General features: G+C 42.1%; 1 protein-coding gene and 1 pseudogene across 1 annotated transcript; both read right to left on the bottom strand.

The window, feature by feature from the left end:
- Positions 1 to 116: 116 nt before the first annotated feature.
- LOC112077706 (single-strand DNA endonuclease ASTE1-like) lies at positions 117 to 1,459 on the bottom strand. Its single transcript, XM_024144176.2, has one exon. The coding sequence runs from the start codon at positions 1,363 to 1,365 to the stop codon at positions 121 to 123; it is 1,245 nt and encodes a 414-aa protein (XP_023999944.1). The 5' UTR covers positions 1,366 to 1,459; the 3' UTR covers positions 117 to 120.
- A 4,082-nt stretch (positions 1,460 to 5,541) lies between these two features.
- On the bottom strand, positions 5,542 to 7,888 carry LOC112077701 (single-strand DNA endonuclease ASTE1-like; annotated as a pseudogene).
- Positions 7,889 to 20,512: the final 12,624 nt, after the last annotated feature.

Genomic DNA, 20,512 nt, shown 5'->3' on the forward strand with positions numbered 1-20,512 from the left:
CAAGAGAATGTGAATCAATTTGAGAATCAACAGTAGTATGTTTGAATATGCATGTATATATATCATCACATGTAAAACATACCTGATGCGAGTGTCTATGCATCTGGGTGCAGGACGGCTTCAACCATGCTGCTGGTCAGTCTTGCCTTCCCTGTAATACTCCTCCACGTCATCCACTGGGGGTCTCTGACTGCTGTGGCCTGCTCTCCTCCCACCCGCAGCAGCCCGTAGATACCATCGTACTGGTCGAGAGGTGTTGTTCCCACATGGCAAGCGGGAATCTTCCACCTGGGCACCGTGCATCACCCTCCCCAGCAGCAGCACGTCTACCATGCAGGAGGGAAGTCTACCTTTCATCAACGGCAGCAGGGTCCAGTCTGGAAGGACCCTCAGAGGCTCTGGGAGACGGCCGGGGCCTGGTCCCACTCCATCGTTGAAGAACCGCTCCAGGCAACTAGGGGGAAGATGGTACTCTTCTATGCCCAGGGAGAGGCCCTGGAGGGCAGCATCYGTTTTCTGTCTGTTGTTACTATGACTGATGAGCCTGAGCACAGAGTCCAAGGCCTCCTCCTGCCCCTGGAAGTGGGTCAGCCAATTCAGCAAGCCGTCGAAGCGGGCAAACCTTCCAACAATTGATGAGTATTCTTCCCACCTGAGGGAAACACCCATGTTATGCAACTTGACGTAGTCATTTCCTAACATGGCAGCGAAGACTGGGAGAACCTGTCTGTTGATGTTGAAGTGTCGGCAGAAGCTTGTTGTGGTGTACTGCTTGCAGGGAATGTATCTTAYAGAGCTCCCGCGGTGCACAGACACTTTCTGCCAGTGAAAATGGGATGTGGGCAGAAATCCTGCCTGGATGTCAAAGATATAAAAGTCACTGTCATTGGACAGCACTGGACAGTTCCAACTTCGAGCCAGGGAAGCTATTTCTTGGTCTGCCTCACAAATGCACTTTGCGAACGGCACMTTCAGGCTGGAGAGGACCTGTTTGAAGACATGTTTGATGAGGGTTGGTAGTACACCACCGCTCCCCTGAAGCCCCATGGACAAGTCGTTGGCAGTCTTGATCCTTGATTGAGCTCGTTTTTTGAGAGTTTCAAACTTCTTGTCGGTGTAGTCGGAGCCCCCATCTACAATCACAAAAGGGTCAATGTCGCAGTCTCTCAGAGCCTTAAAGAACTTGCAGACCTGGTCCTCAAAAGCATCATAATCCCCTCCATGACTCTGATCCAAACGTGAGTTAAAATAAAGCAAATTGAACAGATTACTACCATCTATGATCAGCTTGCTGTTTCTGAGGTGAACATCTTTTAAAATGTTTCCATTCTCCTCCATGAAGCTGGTCAATCCCTGGACGCCCATGGTGTGCTCTGTCTGGGATGTGATGTCTTTCTTAGTGAAGAGTTTCAGAAGTCATGGGACTGACTGAGTGAGGCTAGCATCATTACAATGAATGAGTTTCACTTTCCTTACCTCATATCTGTCACTCCCATATTGTCTCTTGTCACAGAAGGCATGTAATAGTTCATGGGACTTTAAATAGCCAAAACAACATAGCCAATTGAATCAAGGGGAACTCCAATCCTACCAGTAACTATGACTGTATGCTGATGAGATGTGATCCTATTAGATGTGATGAGGAACATAAAAGCCTTACATACAGTGTATAAAAGTTCTCTGATAAGAAATCGGACAATGATTAACCATTATCTAATGAAGAATACACTGGCTAAAATGGACTGCTTCACACTTCATAAACTACCCCCTAAAGGAAATAAGGAAGGACATTGCTTGTTATTACCAATAGTACGCTCCATATGCTCACTTAAAGCTTAACTAAAGCAGAAAACACTATGGACAATAAACCGGCTACATTTTGTGTAAAATAACCGTTTCTATAGAACAATATTAAGAACCGGAACAGAATGAATGATGATACATTTATTTCAAGTTTCTTGGGACACATCAATTATGTTTTCAGTGACAAAAAACAAAATAATAACGATTGAATATCCTTGATAATAACAGCCCCCAAAATAATTCCTCTGATAACAAAAAACAAAAACACATGTGACAATAATATTGTCCTGTAAAACAATTAAAACTGTGGTTCAGCTTGTTTCTTCACACTGCATTGAGCTGCCAGTAGCCAACCATTTTCATGGTAAAGCAGTCAACCTAAACGATGAGTCTAAAAACCGTTAAACATTACTCAGTCATCAGTACAAACGGTGAAGTCGGCTTAAATAGCACAATCATTTGTATTGATCATTTTGTGCATCATTCTTACAAGCATACAACGCTTTGACATTACAATACATTGTATCTAGGCTTGCATGGCACCTAAATCATCTGTTTAAAAACACAGATCAGCAAGAGACACTATGCTGGCTGATTCTTGAATTTGATAGGCTTATGGCTGATAATGCACAGTGGAATGTACTGCTGTCCATTGGGATGGCATCCGATGTGTACCGAGGGTTATAGCTACAGCAAATGAGTCATTTCAGCATGAAGCTTTGTTAAGAATGATAACTGGAATATGCATTATTAAAGTAACATACACCAATGTATATTGGACCGATACATTTAAAGTTACAGGACATAGTACTCGTATCTCATTGCCAATTTGGACCACTACAGTTGAAGTGGCAATATAATCAATTTAATATTAACAATATTACATACTTTTCTCAGATCAGCAGTGCCACTCTGACAGCAGAAGTGTGATCCTGTAATGATTATGTATTGTGTTATTACTTAGCTTGTTTATCATGTACATTACATTAGTCATTTAGCAGACGCTCTTATCAGAGCACTTACAATTGGAAGTCATACAGTATCATCCTTCTCCTCATCATATCAACCTGGCGTTGAACGCCAGGTGTGGGTAATCCACGGGGGGGAATTGACCCACCTGCGTCAAGCGCATGCTCTACAACTGACACACGACGTTGTAATTCTGTGTTGTTGTTTCTGTCGCACTGCTTTGCTTTATCTGGCCAGGTCGCAAATGTAAATGAGAACTTGTTCTCAACTGCCTACCTGGTAAATAAAGGTGAAATAAAATTAAAATAAAAAACACTATATATCAGGGTTGTGCTCAATTTAATTTCAATTCAGAATCCAGGAAGTCAACTGAAATTCCCATTCCAATTAACAATGTTCCAATGCTTTTCAATGAGAATAAATGTGAATTGGAATTACTTCCTGAATGAATTGAAATGGAATTGGCCCCAATCCTGCTAAATGACCTGTGATAAGGCACATCATTTGACTTGGGCTAGTGCTACAGAACAGCCTAAAATAGCTCCACAGAGACATAATCAAAGGATAAATAAATAGAGAAAGATTGTGTAAGAATAACAGTTCACATTTCCACCCAGAGAGACACTAAAATACTTAGAAATCGTCATAGGGAACAAGCGGCATTTAAGTCCCAAAGCCCCATGAGACTTTGGTTCTATTAAAGTCCCAGTTCAGTCAAAACTAGATTCCTGTGTTTTGATATATTTCCAGGTTGGAATAATACTGTGAAATGGAAAAAGGATGATAATGCTCTTTTAGTGTTTGAAAAGACCGCCTGGAATTTCAGCCTCTTTTGGTGTGATGGAGTGACATCACCAGACAGTAAATTGTTTAATAGACGAATAAGAAAGAGTTCCAAACCTCCTGCCAATAACAGCTAGTTCAGCTTTGGTTGAATCATCAGATAAATGGACACACATGCTTTGTTTAACTTTTTGGGGATAGGGCAGCATGCAATTTTGAATGAAAAGCGTGCCCAAAGTAAACTGCCTGCTACTCAGGCCAGAAGCTAGGATATGCATATAATTGGTGATTTGGATAGAAAACACTCTATAGTTTTAAAAACTGTTAACATAATGTCTGTGAGTATAACATAACTTAAATGGCAGGCAAAAACCTGAGGAAAGTCAATCCAGGAAGTGCTATTATTTGAAATGGGTGTTTTTCCATTGAAAGCCTATCCACCATTTAAAGGGATAGGACTCAGATTCCGTTCCCTATGGCTTCCACTAGCTGTGAACAGTCTTTAGACATTGTTTCAGCCTTTATTCTGAAAAATGAGGGAAAATTAGCATTTTCAATGAGAGGCCAGTGGAAAGTCCCCAACCTGTTTGTGGCGCAATCCCGAGAGCACGCCTTTCGTTGTTTTTCTTTTATATTGACGACGCAAATGCCGGATGAAATATTATCGATTATTTAGGCTAAAAACAACCTGAGGCTTGATTATAAACATCGTTTGACACGTTTCTACGAACGTTACGGATACTATTTGGAATTTTCGTCTGCCTCTTGTGACCACATTTGAGCCATTGCATTACTGAACAAAACGCGCTAACAAATGAGGTTTGGATATAAAAAGGGACTTTATCGAACAAAACAAACATTTATTGTGTAACGGGAGTCTTGTGATGCAACCATACGAAGATCAAAGGTATGTTAGTATCCTTAAATGCTTGTTAGAGTTATGACTCATGAGACTTAAGTACGGTTTAGTATTTAATTGTAACTTAGAATTACATTCTCTAATGCACCTGGCTTAAGCTACCTGAAGCTTTCTTAATCATAGTTATATAGGCAGACATAGGAAATAGCTACGGATAGCGGGAAGCAAACCCCGTCTTGAGTCAATACTGCCATCTATTGGTAAACATAAATATACCAGGTTACTACAGTAAGTGATTAATTGTATTGCTATTTCTGACTTTCGGCTGTAATCTACTTGCTGCTAACTGTTTGTAATGTTTTGTGTGCTGAGCGCTGTCCTCAGATAATCGCATGGTTTGCTTTCACCGCAAAGCCTTTTTGAAATCTGACACTGCGGCTGGATTAACAACAAGTTAAGCTTATTTTGATGTATTGCACTTGTGATTTCATGAAAGTTAAATATTATAAGTAAGTTACGCTAGCGTCCACGATCCATAAGAAGTAAAAAGGTCATTGAAAGAGTAGAGGCCTAGAGAGCTGCACTGCTGAACACCACACAAACTGTTTGTAAATGCCTTATCAATGGTTATTATGGACCCTTAAATTAAAGTTTTACCTACATTTTTTGTAATTATTTTAAGTATCTGCTAACTGATTTGAGTGTCATACATTTTCAGCGTCACTTACGTAACGCAATTTTGCTAAGAATAAGGTAAAAACTACAATATCTAAGATTTGTTCAGTTTAAATTTCCATATAAAATATACTGCCATAGCAGATAGAGACTTTAGTGTGTGATAACCAATCATTCTCAAGAACAGCTGGTTTAAATGTTATTTTTATTTTATTGATAAAATTATGACAAAATATTTCCAGAGCAGCAGTAATGTCATATAACAATACATGGATTTATAGAGCTATTTTCAAAGACCAAAATAAAACAAAGTGAAACTTATCATAACTTATATTATACTTCATGCTAATAAAATGTCAATTAAGTCATAATATACACATAGAGAACAATAGAAAGATTAAAGAGTTGAGCAGAACGTCTCTATAACTAAACAGTTATATAATGGTCCCTCTCTATTCCCAGCCGATCCGCCCTGCTTCCGGAGAATTCTGGATTCCTAGCTCGTTGAATCTGTCCTTGCTCTTGTGCCGAGTCCGCACTGAGACCAAAGTCCAACCCAGATCGTCCTCTGGCTTGGCCTTGCTCCCACCTCCAGCACCATCATCATCATCATATTCCAGTGCCAGAATGTGTAGATGGGCCGTCAGGTGTCCATGGCTGTGTCAAGGATGGAGGTGTGGCCCTCGCTGCCCAGACACCAAGGGGTGACAGCAGCATCATGGGAGTTGAGTATGGCTCCCAGCATGGCCCTATACAGCTGCCCAGAGCAAGGGCTCCAACAGGAGAGAATCCGGGGTTAACCCCCTCTCAGTTTGGTCACAAGCTGGTGCACCAGGTGCCCTTGTACAGCCTAGACACCACCCGGGAACAAAAGATGGTTGAATTAGCTCTGTTCTGCTGGCTAAAATACAATGTGAATAAATAACACTGGTCTAGAGTCAGGGTTGATTTAGGAAGGACACCTACCAGGCACACTGGGGCTCGGCTAGAGGGAGCACAGCAGTTGGTTCAGGTCAAGGCTTTCTTTCAGGCAGCACTGCCACTGGCTGTAGGCGTGGCCACACCCAGGTCTAGGCTCCTTCTACCTCTCTGAATCAGCCCTCTCAGCCTCTCCAACACTGGCCCCTCCATAAACCCTGTTACACAAAAAAGGGAGAGTCAGTGGCTACACTTCAATATTTATTCTAAATGGTGTGTTTTTCTCGTCATGCTCTCCCATACCTCTTTGGCTCTCTCTGTCTGCAGAGCTCTCCGTACACCAATCCTAGTAGCAGGGCCTGCAGGACATGCAGTTCTGGGGGGGATGGGCGTGCCTCAGCCAGTAGCAGGTGACAGCCACAGGAAGACGCAGATGAGGCGGACACCGCTCAAAGTGGACTGGGACACACCAAGGGTCTCCAAAAACACCTCAAGCTGCACTGACCTTGGAGCCTAAGGAACACAGCAAGAGAATGTGAATCAATTTGAGAATCAACAGTAGTATGTTTTAATATACTGTATAATATAGCATACACATGTGTACATACCTGATCCAGAGTTCTAGCTGCATCTGTTCTGCAGCCTTGGCAGGACGGCTTCAACCATGCAGCTGTGCAGGCTCTTGCCTTCCCTGTAATACTCCTCCACGTCATCCACTGGGGTCTCTGACTGCTGTGGTCTGCCTCCTCCCACTCAGCAGCAGCCCTAGAGTACCTGTCGTACTGTCGAGAGGTGTTGTTCCACATGGCAAGCGGGAATCTTCCACCTGGGCACGTGCATCACCCTCCCAGCAGCAGCACGTCTACCATGCAGGAGGGAAGTCTACCTTTCATCAACGGCAGCAGGGTCCAGTCTGGAAGGACCCTCAGAGGCTCTGGGAGACGGCCGGGGCCTGGTCCCACTCCATCGTTGAAGAACCGCTCCAGGCAACTAGGGGAAGATGGTACTCTTCTATGCCCAGGGAGAGGCCCTGGAGGGCAGCATCCGTTTTCTGTCTGTTGTTACTATGACTGATGAGCCTGAGCACAGAGTCCAAGGCCTCCTCCTGCCCCTGGAAGTGGGTCAGCCAATTCAGCAAGCCGTCGAAGCGGGCAACCTTCCAACAATTGATGAGTATTCTTCCCACCTGAGGGAAACACCCATGTTATGCAACTTGACGTAGTCATTTCCTAACATGGCAGCGAAGACTGGAGAACCTGTCTGTTGATGTTGAAGTTGCGCAGAAGCTTGTTGTGGTGTACTGCTTGCAGGGAATGTATCTTAAGAGCTCCCGCGGTGCAAGACACTTTCTGCCAGTGAAAATGGGATGTGGGCAGAAATCCTGCCTGGATGTCAAAGATATAAAAGTCACTGTCATTGGACAGCACTGGACAGTCCAACTTCGAGCCAGGGAAGCTATTCTTGGTCTGCCTCACAAATGCACTGTGCGAACGGCACCTTCAGGCTGGAGAGGACCTGTTTGAAGACATGTTTGATGAGGGTGGTAGTACACCACCGCTCCCTGAAGCCCATGGACAAGTCGTTGGCAGTCTTGATCCTTGATTGAGCTCGTTTTTTTGTTTCAAACTTCTTGTCGGTGTAGTCGGAGCCCCATCTACAATCACAAAAGGGTCAATGTCGCAGTCTCTTCAAGCCTTAAAGAACTTGCAGACCTGGTCCTCAAAAGCATCATATCCCCTCCATGACTCTGATCCAAACTGAGTAAAATAAAGCAAATTGAACAGATTACTACCATCTATGATCACTTGCTGTTTCTGAGTGAACATCTTTTAAAATGTTTCCATTCTCCTCCATGAAGCTGGTCAATCCCTGGACGCCCATGGTGTGCTCTGTCTGGGATGTGATGTCTTTCTTAGTGAGAGTTTCAGAAGTCATGGACTGCTGAGTGAGGCTAGCATCATTACAATAGATGATGTAGTTTCACTTTCCTACCTCAATCTGTCACTCCCATATTGTTCTGGTCACAGTAGACATAGACTAGTTTATGGGACTTTTATATGACAGTCATACAGGTAAGAATGGGTTTAGATGTTTTTTTGCAACTATGTCAAATTATGTTCAGCGCTTATTTATGCATTTGAATCAGTGCTTAATTTGAACCTCTTATGCATGAAAAATATTTTTCATTGTTTGCCATGTAAAAATTCTAGTAATATCAGCGATCGGGTTAAATCAAGTTGACTCCTTGTCAATTCTCCTGCCCCCACAAAAAAATCATAATGTGAAAATGCAGATTTACAGCCAGGCCTAACTTCTTCTGAGAATTGATTCGGGTGTGCTGGGTTTGCGCGGATCTGTCGACCCAGAGAGCCAGGAAAAGGCGGAGAGTCGTTGTAAGGGGCGCTGGCAGAACAGGAATGAGATGTGATCTGGGTGTTGAAAGAGGCCTTGGACAAACCTTTAACATCACAGGACAGTCCCCTCTGCGGTTGAATGCACAAAAAGTCTAAATTTCAAACTTTTCTGTTATTGGTTATAACTCAATTTCTGGGAGAAAGTTGTGAGGCAGATTCTAAGTTCAAAGGTTAAGGCTGAATTTTTCATGACTATTTCAATATTTTCTCATTATAAGAACATAAAGCGTAGCTGTACATGATGCACTGGTCATTTTGATGTTTGATTTTTACAGAAAAGGTATTATACGTCTTTTTCTGCAACTACATGCAGAACAATAACACTGTATTATTGTTCAAATGAATGTATTAATGAATGTTATTGCTGAGAAAGAGTTAATTGAATGTTCTGCTAGTGCTCTCTTGAGAAGCTGAACAAGACTGCATCGTGGTGATAATTAATGATGCCAGAGTTTGAAGGTTTAGAGCGGTCTTGAACATAAAGGCATTCCTTCCCAGTAAACATCAGCTGTCAATCACAGGCCATTTCTTTAACCTATAAGTCTGACATGGACATATATTTCTTATAATACACCTACACGTAATTGACAACATTTTCAGAAGTTACACTACCGTTTAAAAGTTTGGCTCACTTAGAAATGTCATTGTTTTGAAAGAAAAGCATATGTTTTGTCCATAAAATAACATAAATTGAACAGAAAATACAGTGTAGACATTGTTAATGTTAAGCTGGAAACGGCAGATTTTTTATGGAATACCTACATAGGCATACAGAGGCCCATTATTAGTAACCATCATCCCTGTGTCCAATGGCACGGTGTGTTAGCTAATCCAAGTTTATAATTTTAAAAGGCTAATTGATCATTAGAAAACCCCTTTGCATTTATGTTAGCACAGCAGAAAACTGTTGTTCTGATTAAAGAAGCAAAAAACTTGCCTTGGACTGGTTGAGTATTTGGAGCATCATCATTTGTGTGTTCGATACAGGCTCAAAATGTCCAGAAACAAATAACTTTTTTCTGAAACTAGTCAGTCTATTCTGTTCTGAGAAAATAAAGGCTATTCCATGTGAGAAATTGCCAAGAAACTGAAGATCTCGTACAACGCTGTGTACTACTCCTTTCACAAACAGTGCAAACTGTCTCTAACCAGACTAGAAAGAGGAGTGGGAGGCCCCGGTGCACAACTGAGCAAGAGGACAATTACATTAAGAGTGTCTAGTTTGAGAAACAGACGCAACACAAGTCCTCAACTGGCAGCTTCATTAAAATAGTACCCGCAAAAACACCAGTCTCAACGTCAACAGTGAAGAGGCGACTCCGGGATGCTGGCCTTCTAGGCAGAGGTGCAACAAAAAAAAGCCATACCTCAGACTGGCCAATAGAAAGAAAAGATGGCAAAAGAACTGACACTGGACAGAGGAAGATTTGGAAAAAAGTGTTATGGACAGACAAATCTAAGTTTGAGGTGTTCGGATCACAAAGAAGAACATTCGTGAGACGCAGAAAAAATGAAAGATGCTGGAGGAGTGCTTGACGCCATCTGTCAAGCGTGGTGGAGGCAATGTGATGGTCTGGGGGTGCTTTGTGGGGTAAAGTGGGAATTCGTACAGGGTAAAAGGGATCTTGAAGAAGGAAGGCTATCACACCATACCCTGTGGACGGCGCTTAATTAAAGCCAATTTCCTCATACAACAGGACAATGACCCAAAGCACAACTCCAAACTATGCAATAACTATTTAGGAAAAAGCAGTCAGCTGGTATTCTGTCTATAATGGATGGACAGCACAGTCACTGGATCTCAACCCTATTGAGCTGTTGTGGGAACAGCTTGACCGTATGTACAGTAAGAGTGCCCATCAAGCCAATCCAACTTGTGGAGGTGCTTCAGGAAAGCATTGTGGAAATCTCTTCAGATTACCTCATACAAATTGACAACTAGAATACCAAAAGTCTGCAAGGCTTTAATTGCTGCAAATGGAGGATCTTTGACGAAAGCAAAGTTTGAAGGACACAATTATTATTTCAATTAAAAATCATTATTTATAACCTTATCAACATTGACTATATTTCCTATTCATTTTGCAACTCATTTCATGTTTGTTTTCATGGAAAACAAGGACACTTCTAAGTGACCCCAAACTTTTGAACGGTGTATATATTGGGAGTAGTGCCTTCCTCAGCCACAGTGTGTTTATATGTGCAAAAAGTACTATCTCACAACTCTATGAACACTTCACTCTTGTGCAGACATAAGCACGGGAGTTTTTGATCAAGAATTAAGACGACTTTCGAGTAGTAAGACATGTATAAAAGCAACAGATACCATTGAGAAGGGGCTAGAAGCGTCTTATATGGTGAGCTACCGAGTGGCTAGGACAGGCAAGCCCATACTATTGTGGGGACTTCATTCTTCCTGCTGCCGCAGATATGGCTGGGACAATACTGGGGGGGGGAAGGCCCCAAAACTATACAGACAATGCCTCATCAAACAACACTGTTTCACGATGCATCAGTGACATGACAGAGATGTTTTGAAACAATTACTGCTTCGCATACAAGCCAGTGAAATCTATGCATTACGGCTGGATGAGTCAACAGACGTGGCGGGCCTGGCACAGATCCTTGGTTATATGTCCGTTCAATTAAGGAAGACATCCGCTTCAGGAAACCAGGACAACAGGAGAGGATATTTTTAAAGTACTGGACAGCTTTGTGACCAAATGACTTTGGTGGTGCAAGATGTGTTGGTATCTGTACTGATGGCGCAAAAACCATGACAGGGAGACATAGTTGAATGGTAATGCATGTGCAAGCAGTTTCTCCCGATGCCACTTGGGTACACTGCAGCATCCACCGAGAGGCTCTTGCTGTCAGGGAATGCCTGACAGCTTGAAAAGACGTTTTGGACACTACAGTGAAAATGGTTAACTTTGTTAAAGCAAGGCCCCTGAACTCTCATGTATTTCTGTGCTATGCAATAGATGGCCAGCGACCATGTAACCTCTTTACAACATACAGAAGTGCGCTGGTTATCAAGGGCAAATTATTGACACGTTTTTTTTTTAAATTGAGAGATGAGCTTAAAGTTTTCTTTACTGACCACAATTTTCACTTGTCTGACCGCTGCATGATGACGAGTTTCCACACGACGGCCTATCTGGTGATGTTTTTTCTCGCCTGAATGATCTGAATCTAGGAGGGATTACAGGGACTCCCGCAATATATTCAATGTGTGGGACAAAATTGAGGCTATGATTAAGAAGAGCTCTTCTCTGTTTGCATTAACAAGGACAACACACAGGTCTTTCCATCATTGTATGTTTTTTTTGTGTGTAAATGAACTCAAGCTTACGGACGATATCAAATGTGATATAGCGAAGCACCTGAGTGAGTTGGGTGTGCAATTACGCAGGTACTTTCCTGAAACGGATGACAAACAACTGGATTTGKTATCCCTTTCATGCCCTGCCTACAGTCCACTTACCGATATATGAACAAGAGAGCCTCATCGAAATTGCAACAAGCGGTTCTGTGAAAATTGTATTTAATCAGAAGCCACTGCGCTCAGAAAATCCTGCCTTGGCAAATCGCGCTGTTAAGACACTAATGCCCTTTGCAACCACGTACCTATGTGAGAGTGGATTCTCGGCCCTCACTAGCATGAAAACTAAATACAGGCACAGACTGTGTATGGAAAAAGACTGAGACTCTCTCCAATACAACCCAACATTGCAGAGTTATGTGCATCTTTTCAAGCACACCCTTCTCATTAACCTGTAGTGAGTAAGATGGCTTTCTTTATAAGTAAAGAGCAAAATTATTGATTAGTGTTATTATTTGTGCCCTGGTCCTATTAGAGCTCTTTGTCACTTCCCACGAGCCGGGCTGTGACAAACTCGCACTTGTTCTTATGTTTAATAAACGTATCGTATAGTGTGTGTGTGGCAGGCTTACAATGATGGCAAAAAACAACATTTGAGAATGCACTGACCCTGGTGCTAGAGGGGGTACGCAGCTGGAGGTTGAATGTTTGAAGGGGTACGGGACTATAAAAAGTTTGGGAACCACTGTAACTGTGTTGCTGGCAACAATTGAATGACCTTTTTTGCCGACGTTGACTGACACTGGTCATATTCAACGGGTGTTGCACGWTCGTAAATTCCTCAGTTATTCTGCGCTCTGGCACATTCAGACAAGCTTTCTCTGGAATCAGAGTAGATAGCCAGAGTGAATTTAGTAAACTAGGTTGGGGTTTGGGGTTTTAGAAATCAATGAGAGAAGTGAAAAAAATCTTCCTTAGTAGTTAATTTTCTTTAAATCTAAAGGCACATCCTAGATTCGAGCCCATGTCTTAACCCTTGTGTAGTACCCTTGTGTCATGACGTTGGCCTGGGGGTAGGTTTATGACAGTCATAAATACCTCTTTCCCCCTTTTTCCCTCTCCCTACTATAACTGATGTGACATAAGAAAACCCCTTGGTTAACATAGAGATTCTGGGAACATCAGAAGTGGGGGGAAATGAACTATATTCTGGTAATCCGACCAACTGAACATATGCGGTGGTACTTAAGGTATATTATGTCAGTTCGGTTGCCCTCTGACACATTCTCATCAATGATAGAATGACAAACTCTACTGTGGAAAGTCTAAACGTCAGAGGTATCGGATTCACATGGAATTGTTGTTTAATTCAAATGTTTGAATATGAAATTATTTGTGAAGAGATTAAATGTAATTTTAGGCTTCCAAATGAGAGATTTGGGTTTTCATAAGTTTGGCTCTGCTCAACCAGGGGCCGCCCCTGTGAAGAGACATGGGTTATAAACTTTTCAGACACACCCCTCTCCCTCCACTATAAAAGCCATTGACAAAAATATAACTTCCTGTTCCGGGTACATTTAGGATGACGATCCGATGTCAGAATGGTTCAGATAATAACTACAGAACTAAGCCAACATCAGCATGGACTTTGGTTGTAAATGGTATGAACTTTGAACTCGTATTCACTACAGAAGTGATACCTCCTAGCCGTTGAGTTGGCAACAGCTGCTACAAACGCAGGTTAGGAAGGACATTCAGAGTATCCCGTCTACTACACACACGACGTTACTCCAACGTATCCAGTGACCACCAGAGACATTCTTCAAAGGACAGAGGACTCGGGTTGGCGAGACGGTCTTCCATCTACCACCAACCTACTGAAGCGCAGCTCAGAGTAAATATTTTATTGCATTTTCATTTTCTAAATGGGCGGTAATTTAGAATGCATAAGATACTGTATTTACGATAGCACAGCTTCGGCCCTGTCCCAGTCTCCCGCCCTTTCACTAAAACTCAGCCCCTTCCCATTGTGTAACAAGCTGTCATATCTATTCCGCCGCTAGGGACGTTTTTCTTTATGACGGCAATTTGTGATCAAGTTATGATTTAATTGTGTATGTGATTCTGTGTAATTAGTTAGGTATTTAGTAAATAAATAATTAAACCCAATTTTGTATTGCTGATTCAACTTGTTAGCCAGGATTCTTGCAGATAACCAAGGATTTACCACTTTCAGATGAGACTGAATAAAATGACGATTAATGTGACTGCTATGGATGTAAAATATTACTAAATCTTTAAGAGTTTATTCGGAAGATAACAGCTCTATAAATATTATTTCGTGGTGTCCCTCTCTAGTTAATTATATTTACATGATTAGTTCAATCAGGTAATATTAATTACGGAGAAATTATTTTATAGAATAGCATGTCATAGCAATTAATCTGGCATGGCCAAAGACACGACACTTGTGTAGTCTTAACATTGTTGGGTGGTCCTTTGCATGGGGTGATGTAAGTTTCTTTCAATAATCCATCTTCCAGATAGATGACACAGACACAGGAACCTTGGTATAAAACTATTTAGTAATAAAATGCAATTGCAGAAAGAGATTCACATACAGAATACCTCAGTAGTCTATAGTAAAGATCTGTGTGGCGAAACAGGAGACATCACTCTTTATACTTAGTTGGTGTGGACAACCAATCGTCAATCATACCTTAAAAGGATAGGTGTCCCGCTAGCGGGACAACTTCCGGTGAAACTGGAGGGCGTGCAATTCAAATAAATTCAAATAAATTCTTGTTAATCTAACTGCACTGTCCGATTTACAGTAGCTATTACAGTGAAAACATGCCATGCGATTGTTTGAGGACGGCGTCCCACATCTAAATATTTTTCCATCGGCACAGGTTTCATATATTCACATATAAAGATTAAATATTCACTTACTTTTTGAAAATCTTCCTCTGATTTGTCATCCAAAGGGTCCCAGCTTTTTTATATCCCAAAAAGTCTGTTTAGTTGGCGCCATCAATTTGAGTAATCCACTCGTTCAACTTGCAGAGAAAGGAATCCGAAAATCTACCCCTGAACTTTGTTTCAACAAGTCAAAATAAATTTTTATTTACTCCTCAGATTTTTATTTACTCCTAAAATGTAATCAAACTATAAYATTTATTTTGGGAAAGAAGTATGTTCAATAGGATACCAATTTTAGCAGGTGCGCAACTTCGTCATGACGCGCAGAAACACGGATTTCCAAGACTGTGTCCTCTTACAAAAACTGTTATTTCTTATTCGTTTTTGAAGTTACAAGCCTGAAACCTTGAACATAGACTGCTGTGGAAGCCATAGGAATTGCATCCATATTTTACAATATGACCTTTCTCTTGCATTTCTAAGAGGATGTTCTCTCTCTCAAAAAAATCTGGTTGGTTCTTCTTTGGATTTTCTCCTACCATATCTGTTGTGTTATATTCTCCTACATTAACCRATCTCCTACATTATCTCCTACATTAACTTCAGAGTGTTTCCTTTCCAATGGTACCAATTATATGCATATCCTGGCTTCAGGGCCTGAGCTACAGGCAGTTTACTTTGGGCACGTCATTCAGGCGGAAATTGAGAAAAATCTGCGAGGTGATTATTAGTAGAAATATGTCAGGATGGTAAAATAAAACTGGAATCGCCTAGTGTTATTGAGATTATAGTCATTTCTAGAGTCGAAAGCCTTGGCCAGTTGTATGCCTACGGCTATTATGTTTAGATATCGCTCCGTGTCTGCACGCAAACTAAAGGCATATCTTGATAGGTCTGGCTTAATGCGTGGAGGTGTATTTGATGATTATTCAGTTTTTTTATGTACCTTTTTGAGCGTGGCTGAGTGTGCTGCTAATTATTTCCTGCTCTCGGGGTCAGCATTGACCTGCTAGCTAGCAGTATTAAGAGTAACGTCGGATAAAACCGGGTAGGTTGGGCATAGTCAGATTTGCTCCGCGGGCAGTTTATAAGGCGTATAGGGTGTGGGCTCTGTCCCGAAAAATGGATGCAGGCTTTATTGATTTTCATGGTCTTATATTTTTAACGTTGGATGCTCGGCGCCAGAAATATTGAGACCAGTTAAAGGTCTAAGGGAAAGCGAGGTAGGTGGAATAGTCGGTTACGTATTGAAAACACTTGTTGTATTAGGTTTTCTTCTATATTTGCGGTATTGTGTTTATTCGTAATCCCAGGCTCTCTCCCGGTCATTTGTATAGTAGAGGGGTATGACACGCTATTGGAGCCAGCAGCTGATTGACCATTGCGGTTTACATTAGGTACATTTGTGAGCTACGTTAGGGGGATCGTTATTTCATTGGACGTAGATGTTAACACGAATATAAGAGAGAGGCATCGGTTGTGTGAGATAACAGAGCGGGGTTAATGAGGGCGTTGCACCCATGGATGGCAGAAGAGTTCAATGTTTAGAAAGAAGGACTGCCAAGGATATTTGTTTCTTGTAGCTCAGCCGTGATTTGTTTAACCGGTCCCATAGGTCTTGGTTGGCATGCTCTTTCATGTATACATTTCTTGCACGACTGCTTGTGATTTGGGTGATCCGAGAGAAGCTGAGCGAGGCTGCGGCTGCTAGGCAATTGGTTAGACGCTATGTCGATGTGGTTGTGGCTCTGCATGAGAAGATTCTTTGAGCTCCGTTGTCGATTGGTGTCTGGTTGGGGTCGACTGCTGAAGAGGAAAGCACTATATGTGCCAGGGTAACGTAGTCTTCTGTTGAGATGAAAAAAGACTTAGGGTGAAGATTTTCTGTATTATCCAATATTGGTGTTTCGATTCGGTCTGCGTTCTCGACCTGTTAAATTGCTGCAGAGTTTCCTATGCAGTCAGCGCTAGCCTCGGGTGAGTGCCAAGGTGGGCAGTTCTTCAGTGCTGGTGACGGGTAGTGCTCACTTCAGCTATCTGTGACGAGATCTCATCATTTGGCATTTGGACTTTTATCAATCGTGTCTTTTGCTGAATATATTAGTATAACTTGTTTACATTAATTGTTGGTAAGGTTATGAGCTATTTGCGCATGAGCAGAATACTAACGGTTTTTTGCTAAAGAATTAATTAGTATGTACTTTTTGACTTTCCTGACTGACATGTGGTTGTTATTTGGTTAGATGTCGTGCACTTCACCTGTTATTAACATAAGTGTTTTTGTCATATGCGCTTTGAATTAGCAAGTGTTCGTTTGCATATAAGTTTATTTGCGAGATGACCTCAGTTAGGGTTGACTTTGTCTTGAGGAATTCGCCACTTTCAACAAGTTGTGTAATTGAATTATTATTCCGTAGGCTTTGGGTTTGGTGTGCGGAATTGGGACGAGGTGACACGGTTGTGTCTGGAGTGGAATAGTACGGACTTAGATCGTGTCTTTTAAGTTTGGTAACATTTTTATTTATTTGAAATATGAGCAGTTGCTCTAGTTTGATTAGATTATTGGTGATGCGCATTAAAATGCCTTATTTTATTAAGAACGAGCGAAGTTCACCATGGAGCCGAGTTCCTCTAATCGAGACGGGTATGTGAAGGTCAATATCCTTCCCAGTGTATACCTGGACAGTGAAGTATTTCCCACCCCCTCTGAAAAATATACTAGGTTAAGCGGCATGATTGAGAAAATAGAGACAATGCTGGTGTCACGAAGTTGCTTTTAGGTCACTAGTGAAGCGTTTTGGACAAGGTGATGGTAGGGGCGGGGCTTTGTGTCTGGTTGCGTTCAATTTTGAAAAAGGGAAAAACAGAGCAGAACATCATAGTCCTAATGGCAAGTGGCAGCACAAATTGAGGCAGTGATTTCGCTTGTCAATTCCTGATTTTGTCAAAACAGCAGGAGTGTGAAACTCTTTGGGATCGGTCGCAGTTTTGTGCGAATCAAGGATATATATATTCTATATGATTTGAAGGTTGGGTGCCTACTGTTGTAAATTGTTGCTATCTAAAAACTGTGGGTTGCTAATTGGTCGATTTCTTCCGACGGAGATCGTCTGCTTGATTGTGAAGATTGGAGGGCATCCCTGAGCTTAGAAGGTAGAAACTGCTAGGGGAATAAATGCGTGTATGAAATGGCATTATCCCCATGCTATTAGTCACCATATAAACAAGATACCAGACCATCTCTGAGATAGATGGGCTGTGGGGGCCAATTCAATTCACATATGCGTCGGTCCTAGAGGGAGCAGAACAGCAGAAAAAAGCTTTCGAAAGAGGGGAGTCAACTTAACTGCTTGTGAAACTCGTATTAGAGAACAGTGTTAGAAAAGGTAACTTCTATTACTTGTGGTATAGTGTGAGAGATTGATCATTCTTTGAAAGGTATTAGATAGCTTCGAAATGACTAGTTGGGTTGCATAAGACGGTTGATGGAAATATAATGTAACGGATAAGCTAATTTAGCGCCTGGAGCAGCTTATAGTCTCTAACAGGCCGTCAGATTGCTAGTCACTCCTCGACAGACATGTTTATGGAAAGTATCGTAAGACTAAGTTAGGACGGACCTAACTTTGAAGCCGAAATATGTTGGAGTAGTTTGCGGTTATTGAAGGGAAATGCCAAGAATTTATTTGGTGGCCTTTTTCCCCTAAACGCGCAGAGATTCATGACAGCATTTCAAGGTGGGTAGCAGAGCTGTGTGACTAAAAGAGAAGCAACGCATCAGGCAAGGGCTCTCACTTAATGACCATAGGCACAACTGCTATAGGGGCTAGAGTCGCAAATTGTGATTCTGAACTGTTAGACCATGTGCCAATGGATAACCAGAAGAGAGGCATTATATCTTTCAATAACAGATAATCAAACAAATGATAGCAGAGAGTGTCTCATGGAGGAACATGCGCGATGTTCATCAGGAGAAGCCTAGGCGATCATGCTTACGTCATTCAATTAATCGGTCATGCAGCCAGTGATTCAACGGTAAACGAGGGAAACTAGAGAAGTCCCGATACGTAGGAGTGAGGGTCATAACGCGCCTAAAAGGCTATAACGATGAATGACATACTGGTTCGTCTTATCAACGATGATTAACAAAATAGCTTTAGGTACGTTGTCTATAGTATGCGATGGGGACAACAGAGAATAAAGGGAGACTGAAGAGACTTTCTAGGCGGCTCAGGATATGGATCTAATATAGTAGATTTCAGCATGGCATAATGTGCGACAGGGGTATGCTGTGCAGCGGCGGGTACAGTGCAGGTAAGGGTGCGCTAGAGCTTAACAGAAAGTGATATGAGTCAAGAGTAAGCTGGCATTTCTCATGGACCATTGCTGGTTATAAACTCGAGGTGAAGTGACTACTGCCAACTGTGTGGGAGTGTTTGAGGGCTAGCTACAATATGGAAGGTCAGATATTCGGTCACAAGGGCATATACAGTGGACTCCAGTTTATGGGGCATTCCCGTAGTAAACTAGGGAAAACAATGGATAATATATCCTATATCGCATAGTCAAGTTAAATAGCATCTACACACAACACGAGCATATCCTTGACAATTGAGAGTCATAATGCAAGGGCCCATAATATGCAATATCACACGGTTGATTGAGCATTAAAGTATTCAATATCACACAAGTGAAGCAGGTAAGATGTGCGATTGACTGAGGCAGAGAGGGTTGGTTAACTACACACAGGGCCTGAGTTCGGGCTAGGGCCGACAGATTAAACAAGTACAGTTGGAGTACCGTGATAAATGAACAGTCCAGCAGGCATCAGCTATGTAGCACAGTGATCATAGGATCCCGTGAACAGCAATAGATGAAACAGGGAAGCCGCTAGGTAGTCGTTTACTACGCTAGCACGCGGGAAGACATGGCGTTAAAGTTAGCAGTCCGGGGTAAGTAGAGCGTCTGCTCCGTCGTCCGGCAAAGGCCGTTGAAGGCACAGCTGAATGGATTACGTCTACGGACCCAGTCGTGGTGGTACGGCGGGGCGCCGAAGGACGGGCCAGATGGCGAAAGAGGTATTGTAGTTGTGGGTAATTTTCATTTGCTAGCCAGGAGATGCGCAGGGCTAGCTTCGGGCTGGGTCACTCAGTGGCAGCTAGCTAGCTGTGATGATCAATGGTCCAGGTTTACGGCAGTAATCTGGCTTTGTAGAGGAGAAAAAAGTCCGAGGCTGGCAGGTATTATCCAGGCTAAAAAAACGGCTGGTCCCTGAGCAGAGGTAAAGGCCGCTAGCAGTGGCTAACAATGACTAAATAGCTAGTAACTTAGCTAATTAGCTGGCTACCTTCTGATGAAAGTTTTGGCTATAAGGTCAAAAAAATAGCGATCCGTGTCATTGAGTGAGGCGGGTTACCGGAAGGTATATTTAATTTAAAGATGGAAAAGAGATTGAAAAATAAATTGGAATATATACAAAAAAGACCAAAAATACAAAAGTAAACGAGGATAACAAACCACGTCTGCACTGCTCGCATCTTGGATTATCTGAGAATTAAACGTAGTCTTTCTGCATTGTGAAGAGGGAAAACCCAGATATTCATTACTGTATATATATATGTGATAACCTTTGTATGCTTGCAATGCGTAATGATGGAAAAGTAACTGGGTAATGGAGATGTACTGCTTCAGTTCTCAGGCTGAGAACTGCTTGCACCTGCAGATAGTCACGCAGCCTCAAGGCCAAGATAGTAGGGCGAGAAACCAACAGTCTAGACATGTTTTTCTCATTTTAGATGCTTTGATCTAATCCAATGCAACAATGATAATTAGGGCTAGGCCCCT

This window comes from Salvelinus sp. IW2-2015, unplaced genomic scaffold, assembly GCF_002910315.2.
Source record: "Salvelinus sp. IW2-2015 unplaced genomic scaffold, ASM291031v2 Un_scaffold4837, whole genome shotgun sequence".
Taxonomy (NCBI): Eukaryota; Metazoa; Chordata; class Actinopteri; order Salmoniformes; family Salmonidae; genus Salvelinus; species Salvelinus sp. IW2-2015.